Source organism: Zootoca vivipara, chromosome 3, assembly GCF_963506605.1.
Source record: "Zootoca vivipara chromosome 3, rZooViv1.1, whole genome shotgun sequence".
Classification (NCBI taxonomy): domain Eukaryota; kingdom Metazoa; phylum Chordata; class Lepidosauria; order Squamata; family Lacertidae; genus Zootoca; species Zootoca vivipara.
The window spans coordinates 76,877,680-76,895,478 of NC_083278.1; the positions used below are offsets into that span (position 1 = coordinate 76,877,680).

Sequence of the window (17,799 nt, forward strand, 5' to 3'; positions counted from 1 at the left end):
AATGCAATATACAGGCTAGTTAGAAAGAAAGGATTTACAGGGGAGAGGCTAGAATGATAGGTGATAAATTCCCACTCCAGCTGCATGGGAAGAGAAAGATTATTGGCACTCACCCAATGAGAGATACCATATTTAATTATCAGTCTAGAGTTTTCTTTAAAAATTGCCCACTGCTTACAATTTAAGCTATTGCTTCTGACAGGAATTTCAAAAAAGGAACAGAATGAAAGACATTCAAATACAGAGATGATTTGATAAAATCTCCTGTTATTCAGAACACTGCAGTATAGTGTGCGACAAATAAAAGATCGAAGAGCACTTTTCAGCATGTTACTGCAACCAACAAACATTACTGAATGGGTTGTTTTTCACACATGAATACATCTGAAAACAAATGCTGATCAATAAGAATGGTTCCTTGAGGGATTTTAAGATGCCAAAAATACAAGCCCAATTTCCAATTTTTAAAAATCATGTAATAGATCTTTTCTTTAAATCCATCAGATCCTTAAAGGTAAAGGGACCCCTGACCGTTAGGTCCAATCGTGACCGACTCTGGGGTTGCGGCGCTCATCTCGTGTTATTGGCTGAGGGAGCCGGCGTACAGCTTCCGGGTCATGTGGCCAGCATGACAAACCAGAGCAGCACACGGAAACGCCATTTACCTTCCCGCTTGGAGTGATACCTATTTATCTACCTGCACTTTGATGTGCTTTCAAACTGCTAGGTTGGCAGGAGTTAGGATCGAGCAACGGGAGCTTACCCCGTCGCAGGGATTCAAACCGCCGACCTTCTGATCAGCAAGCCCTAGCTCTGTGGTTTAACCCACAGTGCCACCTGTGTCCCAGGATCCTTACTCCTGCATATTTTCTGTAAAACTAAAGACTGTGTAAGTTTAGCCTACAAAGCACAATTTTCAAGAACATCCTTAAGGAACAAAGGCATTTGCATCAACACAATACAGATAAAGACTTGAAATGCCACCCCTGGACCACAGACCGTACTTAATTTACTGCCACAATGCAATATGTCTTAATTAGAACAAATTGGGAACTAGTATCATTTCCACTAATTACAATGTTTCTCAGTTTTAGCTGGGTAAAGAAGCAATATCATAGGCTCTGCCATAAATAAGAACAATGTCCTAGAACATGACTAAGTGCCAAACAGTTTAAAATAAATAACCACTGCAGTGAAGAGGGGCTGAGCAGGACTGGGCCCATAATAGGAGATTATTGGACTTCCTCTTCCTCTCACTATTCACAGTGGGAGAAAAGCTCCAAGTCTGATCACCATGACTTCCATAATAAAATGATCCATTGTGATAAAAATTCAGTATTGTGCAAGTGCACTTCTGATGACACAGCAGGACTTCTTCTTCCTCTTACTCCCCCCAAATTTGTTATTGAGGAAACCACTGAAATGGCGGGGGGCATTGGCTGCAAGGGCAGGATGGGAAAGCAAAACTAGGCAATCAGAAGTCTGTCCCATGCTGATTTCCCCCCTCTTCCTTCCATGTCCCTTATGAGTTGTTATTTAAAACACACACACACACACACACACACACACACACACACACACACACACACACCATTGTAAGCCTGAATGTCTTGCTTCAATTGATTGTATCAAGAGAGTACATCCTAATTTAGGGCAGGGTGGGTTGTTCTCCCACACAGGACACCATGCCAAAGGGGCACCAAGCTGAGAGGAGGAGAGGGGAACAGTGAGAAATGAACTGTATTTGTAATGTGCTGGGCTGGCCTCCTTTTTTTCTTGAATAAAGAGTTAAACTTCACTGACGTTGTGTGATTTATTTCTGCTCTGCTCCTGACACCCGCTCCTGACAGTATCCGAGAGTCTCCCCAGCCCCTCATCTTCCACTTTTCAGTTTGCAGCAAGGGAAGGGATGGGGAGAAGTTCTGGGAAATCCAAAAGGTGTTTCCTCCCCACCTATGAGCAGGGATTGACACTTCCTCCCTCTCTAAGAACCAGAGCTTGGTTCCTTCACCCACCAGGAGGACTGAATGGCAGGAGCTACCTCCCCCACTCCCTGCATACCTTTCTTAGATGTAATGCACGACAGCAGTAATGCAGGTTGGGAGACTGGGACCTGAAGGGAAATGGAAGGAAAGGGTGTGTGGAATTTCTGAAGCTTTGATTCTTTTTTCCTGCTTTAGTAAGATGGATAGAAAGTGGGTAGGAAGTAGGGAAGGGGGGCAGGGAATCCAGAGAGATCTTTGTGAGTTTATAGTTTTTTTGGTTTTGTTTATTGTTTTTGCCTGGGAGGGAAAATCAGTCTGGGGAAAAGGAGAGGAAGAAGGGAGAGAGTAGGGAAGGGAAAGGAGAGAGAGAGAGAGCATGAGCCTCCTGTTGCAGCAGCCCAGCTGGTTAGGGAGTGGGGTGCCAAATTTTGGGCTCGCACAGGGCACCGTATTACTAAAGTCTGTCCCTGCTGAGAGCCTCTCAGACTGAAGAGCAAGATAAAAAATGCTCTAAATAAATAAATTGAAAGTACCTGCCCCAGTGACTTCCATTCTAAACTGGCGCTTCCAATGTATACATGCTGCCTGTCCACAATCCAGAATGATGTCTGCAGATGGCCATCATTGTAAGCCGTCATGTTTATAAAAATCACTTCAGCACCTAAGGAATACAAGAACATAACAGTTAAAGTTGTGCATAAGGCCGGGGGGGGGGGCAAGCTTGCATAGTCAATCACTTCAGAGTTTAACAAGCACGGAGTTAGGAAGGCATACTCAGAGGTGCAGTGCAACCCTGTGCATGTTCAGCATGTTCATTGGGCCTTGTTCCATTACAGGAACTTTATAGCTAGATTTATTATCACAACTTTGTAGCTGCATTTTTGCAGTGTGGGGTAAGGTAAGTATCTGGGAATCTTGTCAAAAGCAAAGAATTGTAATAGTCATCAGCTACTACAGCTCTTCAGAAGAATGAGCTGAAATAATAAGAGTTCTTCCGGAAGGAAAGTTGGCTAGACAGAGACAGAACTATCTGGTCATTAAGAACCACATACTTTCTTTCCAGTTCTTTTTTGTGCAGTGGTCCATGTCCAGTCAGGAAATTAGTTTTTAATCTCTCTAAATCCATTTTCTTGCATGACTTAGGAGGAGGAGGAGGCAGTTCCTCCTCTTGACAGCACCACAAATCTCTCTGCTGATCCCTGGCCTGGATGGTACATGTATATAAAGGACATTTCTTACGCAGAACTGGTGCAACTAAACCCCCTCAAAGGCCACCTATTGACATTTTTACCATGTCAATTGTAAATACAATAGCTACAATACTGTAACTAATATGCAAAGATTTCAATGTTTAATTAAGGAAAACTGGGTTAGATTGAACTATGTTTCCTACTAACCTTCAGAACAAGGTGATTAACTCAAAGCCCATAGGCCACATCTGCATGCAAAGGCTTTTTTTAGCCTCTAAAACTATCCCAACTGCATTCTTTTTTTAAAAAAAACAAAAAACAAATTTAACTACTTCTATCTGTCCTATACTGCCATATTCATAAATGGTTCCTTGTGGCGACTCAATTAAAAATATAATAATATTATTAATGAGTGCTCCTTTTGGTCTCCTGCTGTGATACTTTGATTGTATACCACCAGAAGATTTTTGTGATTCCTCCAACCCCCTTCAAAATGTGTCATATATAACACATTATTTAATTCAACAACGCATAATTCCCTTTATTAGTCCCCTTAGAAATATATTAAGAATTAATATCTATTTTCTGCACCAGAAGGAGTTGGACTAGCTGACCCTCAGGATCTCTTCCAACACTACAATTCTATGATTCTGTGATCTACTTAATAATAAACTAAATGTGAAAGGCAGACAAAGCATCTCCCTGTTGGAACTAGCCTGCCAAGACTCTCCAACTTTTTTCCCCCTCAGAGGAACAGGGAAAAGTAAGACATTGTCCCCATTGGAATCACTGAAACCCCTTGTGGATTGTTCTGCTCGTCCACCTGAAAGCAGTTACTCTCACAAGCCATCCCAGCCATATTAATATCTTGCCACTCTGCATATTGTAAGATGATTTTCTACACACACAAATGACATGGCCTCCCATCTATAATTCCCTATTCCTAGGAATACTTGAGAATCAAACTGTAAAGAGTTTGAGACACTGTGTTATTATTGCCTTGCGCTTAGACAATATTGCTAGAAAAAATATTCGCAGTGCAGTCGGAGGTAATTCAGTTGCATATGTTTTTATATTATGAAATCTCAATATGTTTACTTGGAGTCACACATTACGGATTTCATAGAACTTACTTTATAGTACAGTGTGCGAATTTAGTATCATTGGGTCTTATTAGAGGTAGCAAGTAATAAAGAAGTGCAGGTTTTAAAAAAATATCTTTACAAGAAACAGAGTACCCTATTGGCCTGAATATAAGCCGCCCCCGAATATAAGCCACACGTTTAAAATTGGAGGAAAAAAATACCCAAATATAAGCTGCTCCATTCCACACTGCTCCTGGCTGCATACTGGGCAGGCAGGTAGGGGAGCCACGCCGCGTTGCTGGCAGCCTTTCCCCTTCATCGCTCTCTCCCTTCCCGGCCTTGGGAGAGAGGACAGGGCCCTAAGTCTCACTTTAACTTTGCATGGTGGGAATTTGGGGAAATAGTGAGGCTTATATTCAGGCCAATACGGTGTGTGTGTGTGTGTGTGTGTGTGTGTGTGTGTGTGTGTGTGTGTGTATATATATATATATATATATATATATATATATATATATATATAATGTAGATTAATTGCTGACAGAAGAACCCTTTCATATTGGATATTTTCCAGTGGCACAGAGGTATAACATCTCATCTCCAGGCATTTTAAGCTTCCTTCTTAGCTTTATGCCAAATGTCTGGAGGTGTTCCAGAAGTTCCATTAGTACAAACCCTCTGCATTCAAATGTGGTTAAGTGTAAAATGGAGGGATGCACAAGTCAATAATATAAGGCTACGTATTTTATTGCACACCTGACTCAAAAGTCTAAACTGAAAAATAGCCTACAGTGGTACCCCGGGTTACAGACGCTTCAGGTTACAGACTGCTAACCCAGAAACAGTACCTCGGGTTAAGAACTTTGCTTCAGGATGAGAACAGAAATCGCACGGCAGCGGCACGGCAGCGGCGGGACGCCCCATTAGCTAAAGTGGTACCTCAGGTTAAGAACAGTTCCAGGTTAAGAACTGACCTCTAGAACAAATTAAGTTCTTAACCCGAGGTACCACTGTATTTTTGCATTCTTCAGGAATGCAATATTTTAAAAAGAGAGATCCTGGCAAGAATGATTTCAGACTCAAGGAAAGTCCAGCAGAACATTCCCAACACGTGGCCTGCAAGGAGTGGAGCAATAGATCCACTGCTGCATCTAAAGCCATGTCAGCTTGCGCCAGCCCCCCAAGCAGGAAAAGCCTAGGAAAGCAGGGAGGGTTGCTATGTCAGTTTCAGGGCTCAAGGACTGAGCCACTGGCTCCCCACAACTCTCTTTTTGATGGTCTACTGCCAGTAGGAGAACTGGTAGTACCGTAGCTGTTCTCCACCACTGGAAGGAAATTTACTTGCCATTTTAACACCCGGCCATTGAAAGGGTGTGGCAAGGTAGGACTGTTTCCAGTCTCTGCTACATAAGCATGTGAAACCCACAGAATAAGCGACTTACAATATTTCTGATCCTACCTTAAAATTTACTTTTTATTAAAAAAAGGAACATTTTAACTTATTTTCCTCCCTTCCAACATATACACTCACCACTTTCAGCTTAACATTTAGTTTCATTTATTTTTCTATACCCTTCTTTATGGCAGTTTTTCACCTTTTGCTAAATTTAATTAAAAACTGTCTTTTTAAAGGTTTTGCCAAAAATAAAAAAACCTTTTGTGTCCGGATTTTCACTTTTTGAAGTATGGCAACCCTGCCAATACCCTCACTTAAAGATTTCAGGGGTTTCAGCCATGCATTTGCAGAGCCACTCTAATATTGTAAGGATACAATTTGACTTGCATATTATTTCTTTTTCTATTAAATTAAAAAATGCCATAATTCATAGCATTTGGAGAATTTATGTGAGTTAAGGTTACCTATTTATGTTGCAGAGTTGCACTAAAAACTACACCGATCTGTAAAAATGCTTTAAAAAGGTAATATAGCTCTCAATGCAATTTCCCATTGGCGACAGATTTTTTAACACATTTTTAACATTTTAACTGACCAGTGTAGATTAGTTCTAGGTGGTGGTAGTGGAAAAATACTGCTACTTTTCCAAATCTCAGATTATATCATCATACTCAATTATTTTGTCTTTTGTTAGAATGCCACTGAAGCTACTACAGCTAACTCGTAACATGTGCATTTAACTTGTGCACACTTGGCAAAAAACAAATAAAAATGAGTTGGAAAGGGAGTTTGGTGTCCAGGAAAAGAAGCGTTGGCAATTCCACCTTCCATTGAACCCAATGTGTTTTGACTATACATTACTTTGGCTTTAGGCACTATGCTGGAACATGACCCCAGCATAAGCTGAGCATTGCCTGTACAATTATAAGGATGCTCTCGATGGCTTCTGTCAACTGTGCTTCACAGAAAATTGTGCTCCAAGGAACTGACTACATTTGTTGTTCATGCATTTCAGACAGCAAAGCTATTAAGTGTGTCAATCAAAACCTTAAATAGAACATCTATGAAAATCTGCCCACATTTTATTGCATATCTGTTTACAGAAAACAAAATCAAAGCTTTGAAAAATGCAACCAAAACTTGGCTCCCATACATACGACTGTCCCATTTCTTAATTTGCTACTAGAAAATCCTGCTTTACACTATCAACCTTCACAGTAATGGAATAAGTTTTCTCAGTTTAGGAATAAAGCTCCCATAGGGGAAAAGTCCCTTTTATGGTGACTTCTTTAGTAAAACAAACAGTAAGAGACAAGCATTAAGTGCATTTCCAATTTGGAGAGTCTTATGTTCCACTGTGAGACATTAAGATTTTGTTTTGGCCCCGTTGCTACTATTTCCCCTAGAATAAAGGCTGCAGATATGCAGAGAAATGTATTTCAAGTGTTGTAAGCATGAAAACCTGTTTACAAATAATTAATTAATTAATAGCTTTAATTTTCCACTTTTACAATGCAATCCTACCCATGCTTACTCAGATGTGAGCCATACTGAATTCAATGTACAGGACTGCAGCCTTAGCCTTTGATATTGTTGCTGCCTACATACACTGTAAACTTAGAGACTCTAATTTTATTTTTGTAAAGTGTCTTGCATATGTTTCACACCAGACGAACTCCAGATTGAAGCAAACACTCACACACAAACTACTGTTTTGAAGCATATGGGCAGCGTGAACTAAGAAGCAGTTCTAATCAGAGAAGATTAACAACAAATTGAGCTGCTAAAACAGAATATAATCTAAACTTTTCATACAAATACATTATTTGTCTGGATGCACGGTATTAAATAATGCTAGAAAATGTAATTTCTTTCAACGCAATCTAACATTCCTTAGGTAAGCAAAAATGGAACTATCAGCAAAATACAAAAAGAACACCTAGCTGACCTAACAAGAATAAAACTAGGTGTTCTAACTGCTCCTCTATTTTAAACAACAGCTCAAGCTGGTGTTAAGGGCACAGGTTCAAGAAAAAAAGGGAGTAAAAATGTAGTACTAGTAGTAGTAGTAGTAGTGCATGCGTGCGTTTGTGTGTGTGTGTTCGCTCTCATTGTCCCCCTGTGGGTTTAGCCTACTGGGTGTTGAGTATCGGACAGTTCCTTCTCTGGTGTAACTCCCCAGCTTTGGAATTCACTTCCCTACCTACAAATGGCAGAGACCTTGTGGGTTTTCCACCACCAAGTAGAAACATTTCTTTTTTCCCAGGCACCAGTGGGAGGCCAGGACAGTTATTGCTACTGATCTCTGGATTGCTACTGCACTGTTCTTATTACGGTAGTTGTTTTATTTAATTCTATTTTTTGTGTACAGTGACTCACCATGCGGAGCCACTGTTCAGAAATATTCCATTTGACAGTTTGTGGCAAGTGGAAAAATCTGCACGGTGGTGCCTGATAATACTGCACACAAATGGCTGGCTTTCTCAGAGAGCTACCATGCAAATTAAATTTCAGGTGGCCTCCATGCTGCTTGGTGAGCATTTGAATGAGCCTTAATGTTGCCCTTTATTAACTGAGGCTGTTAGAAATGGAATCTAGTTCACTCCGCAAGATCTATGGGGGAGCTGGGACCGAAGTTTACCACAATCCATTGGGTCACAATGAATTCAGAAGTGTCAACATTCATATATGGAAGCTCCATGGGAACATAAGGATGATTTTCTTTTCATTTTTTCATTTTTCCAAATTGGTTTTTCTTTGCCTCTTAAAAAACAACACCCCACCCTTTTATTTTATCTTTATCTAACTTTGCACATTATTTTCTCATTCCAGGGTGACTTACCCTCATTCTCTTGACCATCTCATCACAGGTTCTGGGTTTCACACTTCCCTGAAAAGTGAATGAGAAAATGAGCCTGATTTTGATGCTGCTAGTGAATTACAGAAAAAGTATATTTTAAAATTTCTAAGGTGGGAGTTTTCATTACATTTCACCTCCCACCTCCCAGATAGACCCAATGCATCTAACCCTGGGCTTCAGAATAATTTTATGTTAAAAGCTGTGAAACTGAGCATACCTCTTTCTAACATTTGGCTCTCAGTGGAACTTTGACAAGAATAAGGTTACATTCCCATAGAGCGTCTCATGTATTGAATGTTGACACCATAATGGTTTAACGCCTCACTGACCTGAATGCTTATTGCAGAGCATGTAAAATCACTACACATTGCAGAAGGACCTTTTCAATACATGCAGACTTTGACATAATCATCTTGAGATAGAAGAAGTGAAGCACTCCAAAATCCACAGTTGGGCAACACAGTTATTAGGACAAACCACAATGTCTCAAAAAAAGTGAATAATTTGTACAAGTTCTCCAGAGCTGTGCATTAGGCTAGATAACATAAATCAGGGGTTAGAGGGGTGATGGAGTGGGAGTACAAAAGTTAGGTTGGATGTTGAAATCTGGAGGTCTGTATACTCAGTCTGTAGATGGAGATTGCAAACTGAATTAGTCATTGAAAAGACTGCTTGCAGGTGTCAGAATTCTGGGATGAAGAATCAATGACTCATATTCATTAAACAAACAAACAAACATAAACCCCATTTGTTATCCAAATAAAAAAAAGCTTAAAAGGCTACTAAAATAGAGCCATGCATTCACATAACTGATTACAAGTGAGGGAAAGACCTGGGGAGGTGTATGGAGTATATGACCTTTCACCTTTCCCAAAACCTATTATTTCCAGGATTAGATTACAACTTCTACCATCCCTGACCTTGGGCCTATCTGGAGGATTCTGTGCTGGTTACCCCTATGATTCTGTGATTCTATACGTTTACAAAGAACCACCAGTCACCTTGATCATTAGTCTTTTGTGGGAGAAGTGAAAAGAGACAAGTATTGGATTTTAAAAAAACATTGCAATAGCATTGTAGCAAAGGTGTTTTCCCAGAGTCAGCATAACAATGCAGCCCTCCTGACTTAATAGAATTGTCAAAATTATTGGAATTGGTCTCCCCTTCCTTGAACTGTTGCTCATGCCATATTGGTGATTAGCCAGTGATTAATTCATGTCTCAGAAATCATGCAAGCAACAGTTTTAGCTTCTAGTGCATAACTGTGGGACATGGCAGCAGTGGGCCACTATAAAATTAAATGCATGTTCCAACCGATGTGGTTCTTTAATTTGGCAAAATAGGCATTGAAAATGTAATGACTGTGCTATAATAAATTTATTTTTCTGTCAATTTGGTGAAAATCTGATTCTGCTGCCACACAGATGCACATGAGTACATAAAAAGAGCCCTGCTGGATCAGACCAAAAGCCTTTCTAGCCCTGCATCCTGTTTCCCACGGTGGCACACCAGGATTCTTATGTGAAACCCACAAGCAGGACATGCAGGCAATATCTTCCTCTTGCACGTTGTTCCTAAACAACTGGAATTCAGAGGCATGCTACACCTGATTTTGAAACATTAAAAGGCCCAGACGTTGTAGTCTCTCACCAGGGAGTTAGTTTCTTCATTCTCCTGAGGAAGGAAGGAGAGGGTTGAGGTAGTGGGGAGATTGGCATGATATAAACAAACCACCAGGAGCACTGGATTGGCTCTGCCATTACACTAGCACTGTGCCAACCTCCTCATTGACACTTGCCCTCTCCCTACCAGTGACCCGTCACCCGGGAAGCTAATGGCTTTACCCCATGCAGCAAGCCACTTCTGATGTAAGCAAAGAAGGCAACATTGTCCGGTGCTATCTTGATATCAAGGAAACAGCTTAAAATTATCACCTGGGAAGTTAGCATAGTACTAGCGGTCTTACATTGTATTTGCCTTATCATATAATGAGCATGACACAAACTTGCTTTATATCTTATGCATAACAGAAAATAAATATCTGTTGCACTCCTATTCGCTAACCAGTATGTCTTGAAAAAAATGAGCCTGAAAGTCTCAATAGTGCTGTTATAGCAACATTTCTACTAAACGAAACAATTAAAACCAATTAAAATTCCTAACTGCCAGTTACAAGCCAACTAAAAATGTCAGTTAACTTGGCTCCATATGGCTCACACATTTGACTTTGGCTTGGATCCTAAGAGAAGTTAACTTAAGTAAGTTTGAAGCATGCGGTATTGGAACATTAATATCTATCCATTATAGTGCTGCCCTAACACACAAACCATAAAAGCTAATGGAGGTATACTATATCCACATAAGGTGTATTATAAGTGGCACAATGAAGATAAACAGTTTGGCTGTAGGAATAATTCCAAGAAACCCATATTCACCAGCAGTCATGTGATTATAATAGATTTCTAGAAAACACAAGAATAGCTCTGCTGGATCAGGGGAGTGGCCCATGTAATCCAGCATTCTATTCTTACAGTGGCCAACCAGATGTCTATGTGAAGCTTGCAAGATGGAGCTGATTGCAACAGCACTCTCCCCTCATGAGGTTTCCAGCAACTGCTTTCCAGAAGTATTCTTATTAAAAATGAGGACACAAAATACATGACAAAAACAAGAACAAAAACACACGAATAACCCTGCTCACACAAATGCAATTAAAAGGCCAGCATAGACTATTAATCAGCCCAAGTCCTGATGTTTTTGCCTGACACCTAAAGATATGTAATGAAGGTGCCAGGTGAGCCTCCCTGAGGAGAAAATTCCACAAATGGGGAGCCACCACAGGAAAGGCTTGTTCCTGTGTTGCCATGCTCTGGACCTTTTGTGGAGGAGGCACACAAATGATGATCATAGGGTCTGAGTTGGTTCGTATGAGGAAAGGTGGTCCTTGAGGTATTGAGGTCCTGAGCCATTTAAGGCTTTATAGGTCAAAACCAGCACTTTGAATTGAGCCTGGAAACTAATTGGCAGCCAGTGCAATCAGGCCAGGAACTGTGTAATATGCTCAAACTGTCTTGCCCTTGTGAGAAATCTGGCCAACAAATTCTGCACCAGCTGAAATTTCCAAACCACCTTAAGCGGCAGCAGGCATATAACGTGTTGCAGTAATCTAACCTACCCTTACAGAAGCCATGCTAGTTCAGCAGCAGCAAGACTTGTTCTTCTATAAGCTTGGTTAGTTTATCTTTAACAATACCTCCCACCAGTTTTCCAGGGGGGGAGATAATAGAATTGTAGAGTTGGAAGGGATCCCAAAGGTCATCTAGTCCACCCCTAACTAACATTAACTTAAGCTAACTAACATGATTTCCAGGAATCCCCACCCCCCATATCCCTTTTTAAAAATTGGTGTTACACTGGCCACTTTCCAGTCCTTGGGTACTGAGGCTGATCTTTATGAACAAGTTGCTTTTCTAAAATATAGAGAACTCTTGGCTGGATGTCATATGGATCCAGCAATTTGTTATCCCCCCCCCTTGTCTATTAGGCTTAGAACGTCATCTCTCTTTCTTCAACACTATTTTTCTCAGTTCCTCAGACTCCCTTTCTACGAAAGTTTGTTCAGGCACAGTGGTTTGCCTTATATATTCTGCTGTGGAGACAAATGCAAAGGATTCATCCACCTTCTCTGCAATCTCATTATCCTTCTTTATCACACATTTGACTCCCTTGTCATTCAAGGGTCCAGCTACCTCTCTCGCTACTAATGTAATTAAATATTTTTGTTAGTGGTGGTCTTTATGTATTTTAGCAATATAACATGCTCCTCAGATTCTTTTTTGGCACCCCTTAAAGCCTGTTTGCATTTCTTTTGCCACAGTTTGTGTTCCTTTTTTGTTCTCATCATTTGGAGAAGACTTTCATTTTTTAAAGGAAGCCTTCTTGCCTCTTCTTTCTTTGACTCCTCTAGTTAACTCTGCTGACACCCCCTTGGTACTTTTCCTGATCTGTGATATACAATACATATTAGAAGCTCAACTGGAGTGTATTTTAAACAACTGCCAAACATTATTGAGTGATTTGATCTGCTTGACTTTGCCCTTCAACTTCCTTTTTACCAATTCCCACAATTGGGGAAAATTTCCTCTTTAGAATTCAAATGTTACTGGATTTGATTTTTTTTAGGCAATTGACCATTTAGATGTACCGTGTTTCTCCAAAAATAAGAAACCACCTTATATTTATTTTTCCTCAAAAAAACACATGGTGGCTTATTTTCAGGGGATGTCTTATTTTTTAAATTAAGTATGGTACAGTTTAACCTACAAGGTTAAACTGCCTATCACTATGGCTTATTTTCGGGGTATGGCTTATTTTCGGAGAAACATGGCATATTAAATTTAATAGCACTATGGTCACTGCTCCTAGCTGGCTCAAAAACACTTAATATCTCACACCAGGTCCTGAGTGCCTCTTAAGATTAAGTCCAGGGTCTTTGTTCCTCTGGTCAATTCCATGACCAACATTCAGGGTATCTAGAAAATTTTACCTCTTTGTCATGACTGGAATACATATGTAGCCAGTCTATGTGATGGTAGTTGAAGTCAACCATCACTGCATTTTCTCTTTTGGATGTTTCAGTGATTTCATTCTTCATTTCAGGATCTCCCTGAGCATTTGGATCATAGGGACAATAGTATGTCCCCAGTACTAAATTACTCTTGGGGACTGGTAACACCACTGACAATGCTTACTGGAAAAGTCTTGCCAACCATAAGCATTGCATTCAAAACTTTTAATCTAACAGCAGTGCTTCCATATTGAATATCAAGGTTTTCTTAAAAAAAAAAATCCAGCTACTTTTAAAGATTTTGAAGTTCAGTTTATCTAAGTGGGTAATAGTTATGCATGTGTTTAACTTTCCCACAAAATTAGCTAAACTTAAAAAGGCTTCATTTTATAGGGTGCAATCCAGTCAATGATTTTACACATTTGACTTGGGCTTATATCAACATCCCACATATTAAGAACAAGCAAAGGCAACTCTTATATATTAATGTGAATATATAGCAACATAAAAACCATGATCTTACCCTTGTTTTTCAGGTCATTTAATAATTTGGATTCCTTGTGAAGAATATCACTCACTAGTTTGATCTCTACATTTTGAGACAGCAAGTCTTGCAATTTCTCAAACAGATGCTGCCCCTTGTAGAAAAACAACAAAGGAAACATCCTTGGGAATGATTATTAGACACACAAAAATATACAAAATCAAATAAATATACATTCAGGTGTGTATTTTGATATGATGTTTTATGCTTCAGTGGAACTTGAATCTGTCTTCTGAAAGAAGCATTTACTAAATCATGACATTCATAAGAGGCATCATAACATCCTATGTTTAAAATAAGAGCACTTTGCAAGGTGTGCAACTTCTTAATGCCATGCAGTTAAATAATTTGAAATCCCTGCTCAGCCATGAAGGTCTCCAAGAAACCCTAAAAAAGCAACTATCTCACAGCCTAGATTATTTCGCAGAGTTGTTATAAGAGCAAAACAAGATAAGGGGATACTGCAATCTTCTCTGAACTCTTGGAATAGGGTGATGGTGAAATCTAAATAAATAATTTCTCTCATATATTTTGTCATTTTGCAGTCTGAACTCCAGGTAGATGCTAAGATCCTCACGTAGGTGGAATTTCACTCTGGATTTATTTATTTTGCTTCAAAAATTTCCATTGATGCAATACAAGCATGGCAATGATTTAAGCTGAAGTGCTATTTTACACAGCAATGTCTTCTAGGGACCAAAATAGATGCAACTGTGGGAGCCCAGTTCACTCTTCACATATTTTAAAGAACTGGAACTTACTTCACAGGAAAACAGAGCATGAGAGGTTCCAGCTCTGCTCAGGGGCTGAGCCATTTCCATTACAGCCCCTGCCCACCCTGGCAACATCTTGCTTTACATGTGAATGGGATAAACATAAACAAATGTGATGTTGCCATGTCATCGTATATAATTTGGCCCTAGGATGCCCAACTGCTGGTGTTTTTTTCCCTTCTGATATTTCTGAGAATCAAGCTCTTATATGCTGGCTGTGGCTATGAAGCTTTAGCTCTTTGCATGTTTTAAAAAAAGTTTTAAGAGCCCCTTATACCACTGTGCAAGGACTCCTTTCTCTTTAAGGCAATAACAAACTGCTGTGTCTTGCATTTCATGAAAATCTCCCCCCCCCCCATGTCAACTTATAAAAACTGGGAGGAGGATATAAAATCAAGGAATACAAACTTTCTACATATTATTGAACCCCCTAGAAGAATGTTTAACAATGTTCCCATTGTTACAAAGTGTCATATTTTGTCATGCAACAAATATGGCAATGCAACCCAGTATCAAATGAAAAAGAGTATACCATTGCAAGTTCTATCCTAAATACATGCATACATAGTTTTATTTGTATGCCGCCTTTCTGTAGTTCAAACCACGCTCAAGACAGCTTACAACATGAAAAATATGTAACTACAATACAACAAAAGTAGTCATAAACAATAAATTAAACATTATAAGATACACAACCAAGCTGATCAATTTACACATAAATCACAAGATCTTAAATAAAGAAACAAAAAACCAACAACAAAACAGCAACAACGCCGCAGCCCAAGAGCCATCCTTGTCCAGAGGCTTCTTGCATTTGCTGAAACTGGACAGTGCATATAGATCTTTGCATATGAGCAAATGTTTTCTTCTTCATTTGACTCTAGAGAAGCTCCACTTAGTTCTGCTTTTTGGAATTGGATCTTTAAACTCCTTCACAACTTCCACAGTAGCCCTTGCACTAATGACACCAGCGCCAACAATGTCATCATTATTGCTTTGCATTCTACTGCGTTTGTTTCAATGGACAATGTGCTATTGTTTGAATCAAATAGTGGTAATCAAAACTTCGAAAGAATACTCAGTAAGAGTAACCAAATGACTAACATCTGGACCTGAATGTTTAGTTGTTATTCCTTAAAAATGCAATCCTTCATCTGATTGCCTGTCACTTAAATAGTTCTGATCTGCATCTGATGCATTACAGTTGGTGGGGAAATGGATCTGAAAAATACTAAATGACTGCTTCTGTTTTAAATGCTATTATTAATTTTGCCCCCCCCCTTGTAACATTCAGCAATTAGACATGCAAAAGCTGCCAAGAATTGTCCATAAAGGGGCACGCTAAGTAAGTAAACTTATTGATTCTAAGGCATTCCTGATTCAAACCCTTTGGATCTCAGTTAACATGTTATACAATTATGATAGATGTTATGTGATAGGAGGGGGTAGAAGGTAGATCTGGATCTGCTGGGTGATTTGCAGGAAATTGGAAAGGGTTTATGACTCCCAACTATCTAACAACAGTTGAAAAGTGCACCCTACCCCGGTTTGGTTGCTTAAATATGAATGTGTGGTGTGTTTGATCAAACAAGAGTTGGCATGTGTGAACTTGGTTCAGGTAAAGGTAAAGGTAAAGGGACCCCTGACCATTAGGTCCAGTCGTGACCGACTCTGGGGTTGCGCGCTCATCTCGCATTATTGGCCAAGGGAGCCGGCGTATAGCTTCCAGGTCATGTGGCCAGCATGACAAAGCCGCTTTTGGCAAACCCGAGCAGCACATGGAAACGCCGTTTACCTTCCCGCTGTAGCGGTTCCTATTTATCTACTTGCATTTTGACGTGCTTTCGAACTGCTAGGTTGGCAGGAGCTGGGACCAAGCAACGGGAGCTCACCCCGTCACAGGGATTCGAACCGCCGACCTTCTGATCAGCAAGCCCTAGGCTCAGTGGTTTAACCACAGCGCCACCTGGCATGTGTGAACTTGGTTCAGGTACTGATTGCAAATTTGTGCGCTTAGCCAGTGTTCAGAGGCATGCTGTTTCTTAATTCTTAGTGTACTTCCACTTGCTGGAGTCACTATTTTGCACCTAACTCTGTTGGGTGGGTCTCAGGGGTCTGGTAAACACAAATTAGATTCAATGTCTGCCCATCCCGGGTAGACGATATATGAAAGGATTAATATGTTTACCAGTTGAAAGTGCATGGCAGTGTATGCAGGGTTGTTGTTGTTGTTGTTGTTGTTGTTGTTGTTGTTGTACTCTTTTCATTTCTTTTTTAAGAGAAAACATCATTACAATAAAATATGAAAATATTTCTGTGCTAGAATTAGGGAGCGTCTCTCTAAAATCTGTTTTCCAGCACTCTCTCCATTTCAGCATTAAGCTGTTCATGTGATCTGAAATCAGGAAGAAATTTAACTCACATTTAAAAGTGAATTTACCAAATTTGCAAACTGAAATTCCTTTGAAATGGGAGGTTCTCTGAATTTTGCAGTGCTGTTCTCCAGCCAAGTAATGTGTACAAAAATGCATATATTAGGGTAAAGTGTGCATAAAATTCATGTGTTAGTGAAAATAACATTCAAACATGCATCATATTGGGGGAAATTGCTTTAAAATATGTATATTTCTTAAATCTGCATACAAAAGTATGTTTATTCAGAGAAACATTCACTAAAATGCTGAGAGAGAGAGAGAGAGAGAGAGAGAGAGAGAGAGAGAGAGAGAGAGAGAGAGAGAGAGGAGAGAGAGAGAGAGAGAGAGAGAGGGAGACTATTCTAGGCAACTGGTTCTTACAAAAAGGAAGTCTCATTTTGAGAACAAGCAAACAAGATGTTCGTATCAAAACTATATCTCAAGTGTTCAGACACAGAAGAGGATGAACATTAAAATGCAAACCAAGCACCTGATCATGGTAATGAACATTTAAAATAAAGCATACCTGGAATGCAGATGGATGACTGTGACTGAGGTCCCATTGGGAAGATACTATGTCAACAGACTTTTTAGCCATATTAAGTAAATTCATCCAGCCTTGGAAAAGAGACAAATGGGCTGGTGCACTGTCTGAAAAGTTTATGCCTTCAGGAATATTTTCCACAAGAGCAACCCTGAGAAGACACAAAGAAAGGAAGACACTTTACAAAACTACTCAACTGATTTAAATTTTTTTCCAATTTCACAGGGGTTTCTTATAGCCCCACCCCCACCCCCCAATACCACCTCTGGTCTTGGAAGTATTTTACTTCCAAGGCATTTTAAATGTATGTATTGCTGCATGCTCAATACATTTATATATTTTTCTTTACATCAGTTATTTAATGTGTCAAGAGATATGGTGACCCACAGTAGGAAAAACTTCATTTTGTTCCCACAGCAGATTTAGATGTAAATAAAAGATCTG

The 17,799-nt window shown here is 39.8% G+C and overlaps 1 protein-coding gene across 2 annotated transcripts in view; it reads right to left on the reverse strand.

Moving 5' to 3' along the window:
* PLD5 (phospholipase D family member 5) overlaps positions 1-17,799 on the reverse strand; it is a 56,706-nt gene that overhangs the window by 14,303 nt on the left and 24,604 nt on the right. For both annotated transcript variants that reach the window (XM_035110554.2, XM_035110555.2), the window contains 3 exons: positions 17,338-17,506; positions 13,604-13,718; positions 2,519-2,646 (listed from right to left, as the gene is read on the reverse strand). In XM_035110554.2, the coding sequence (XP_034966445.2) occupies positions 2,519-2,646; positions 13,604-13,718; positions 17,338-17,506 (412 nt within the window). The remainder of the gene's footprint in view (positions 1-2,518; positions 2,647-13,603; positions 13,719-17,337; positions 17,507-17,799) is intronic.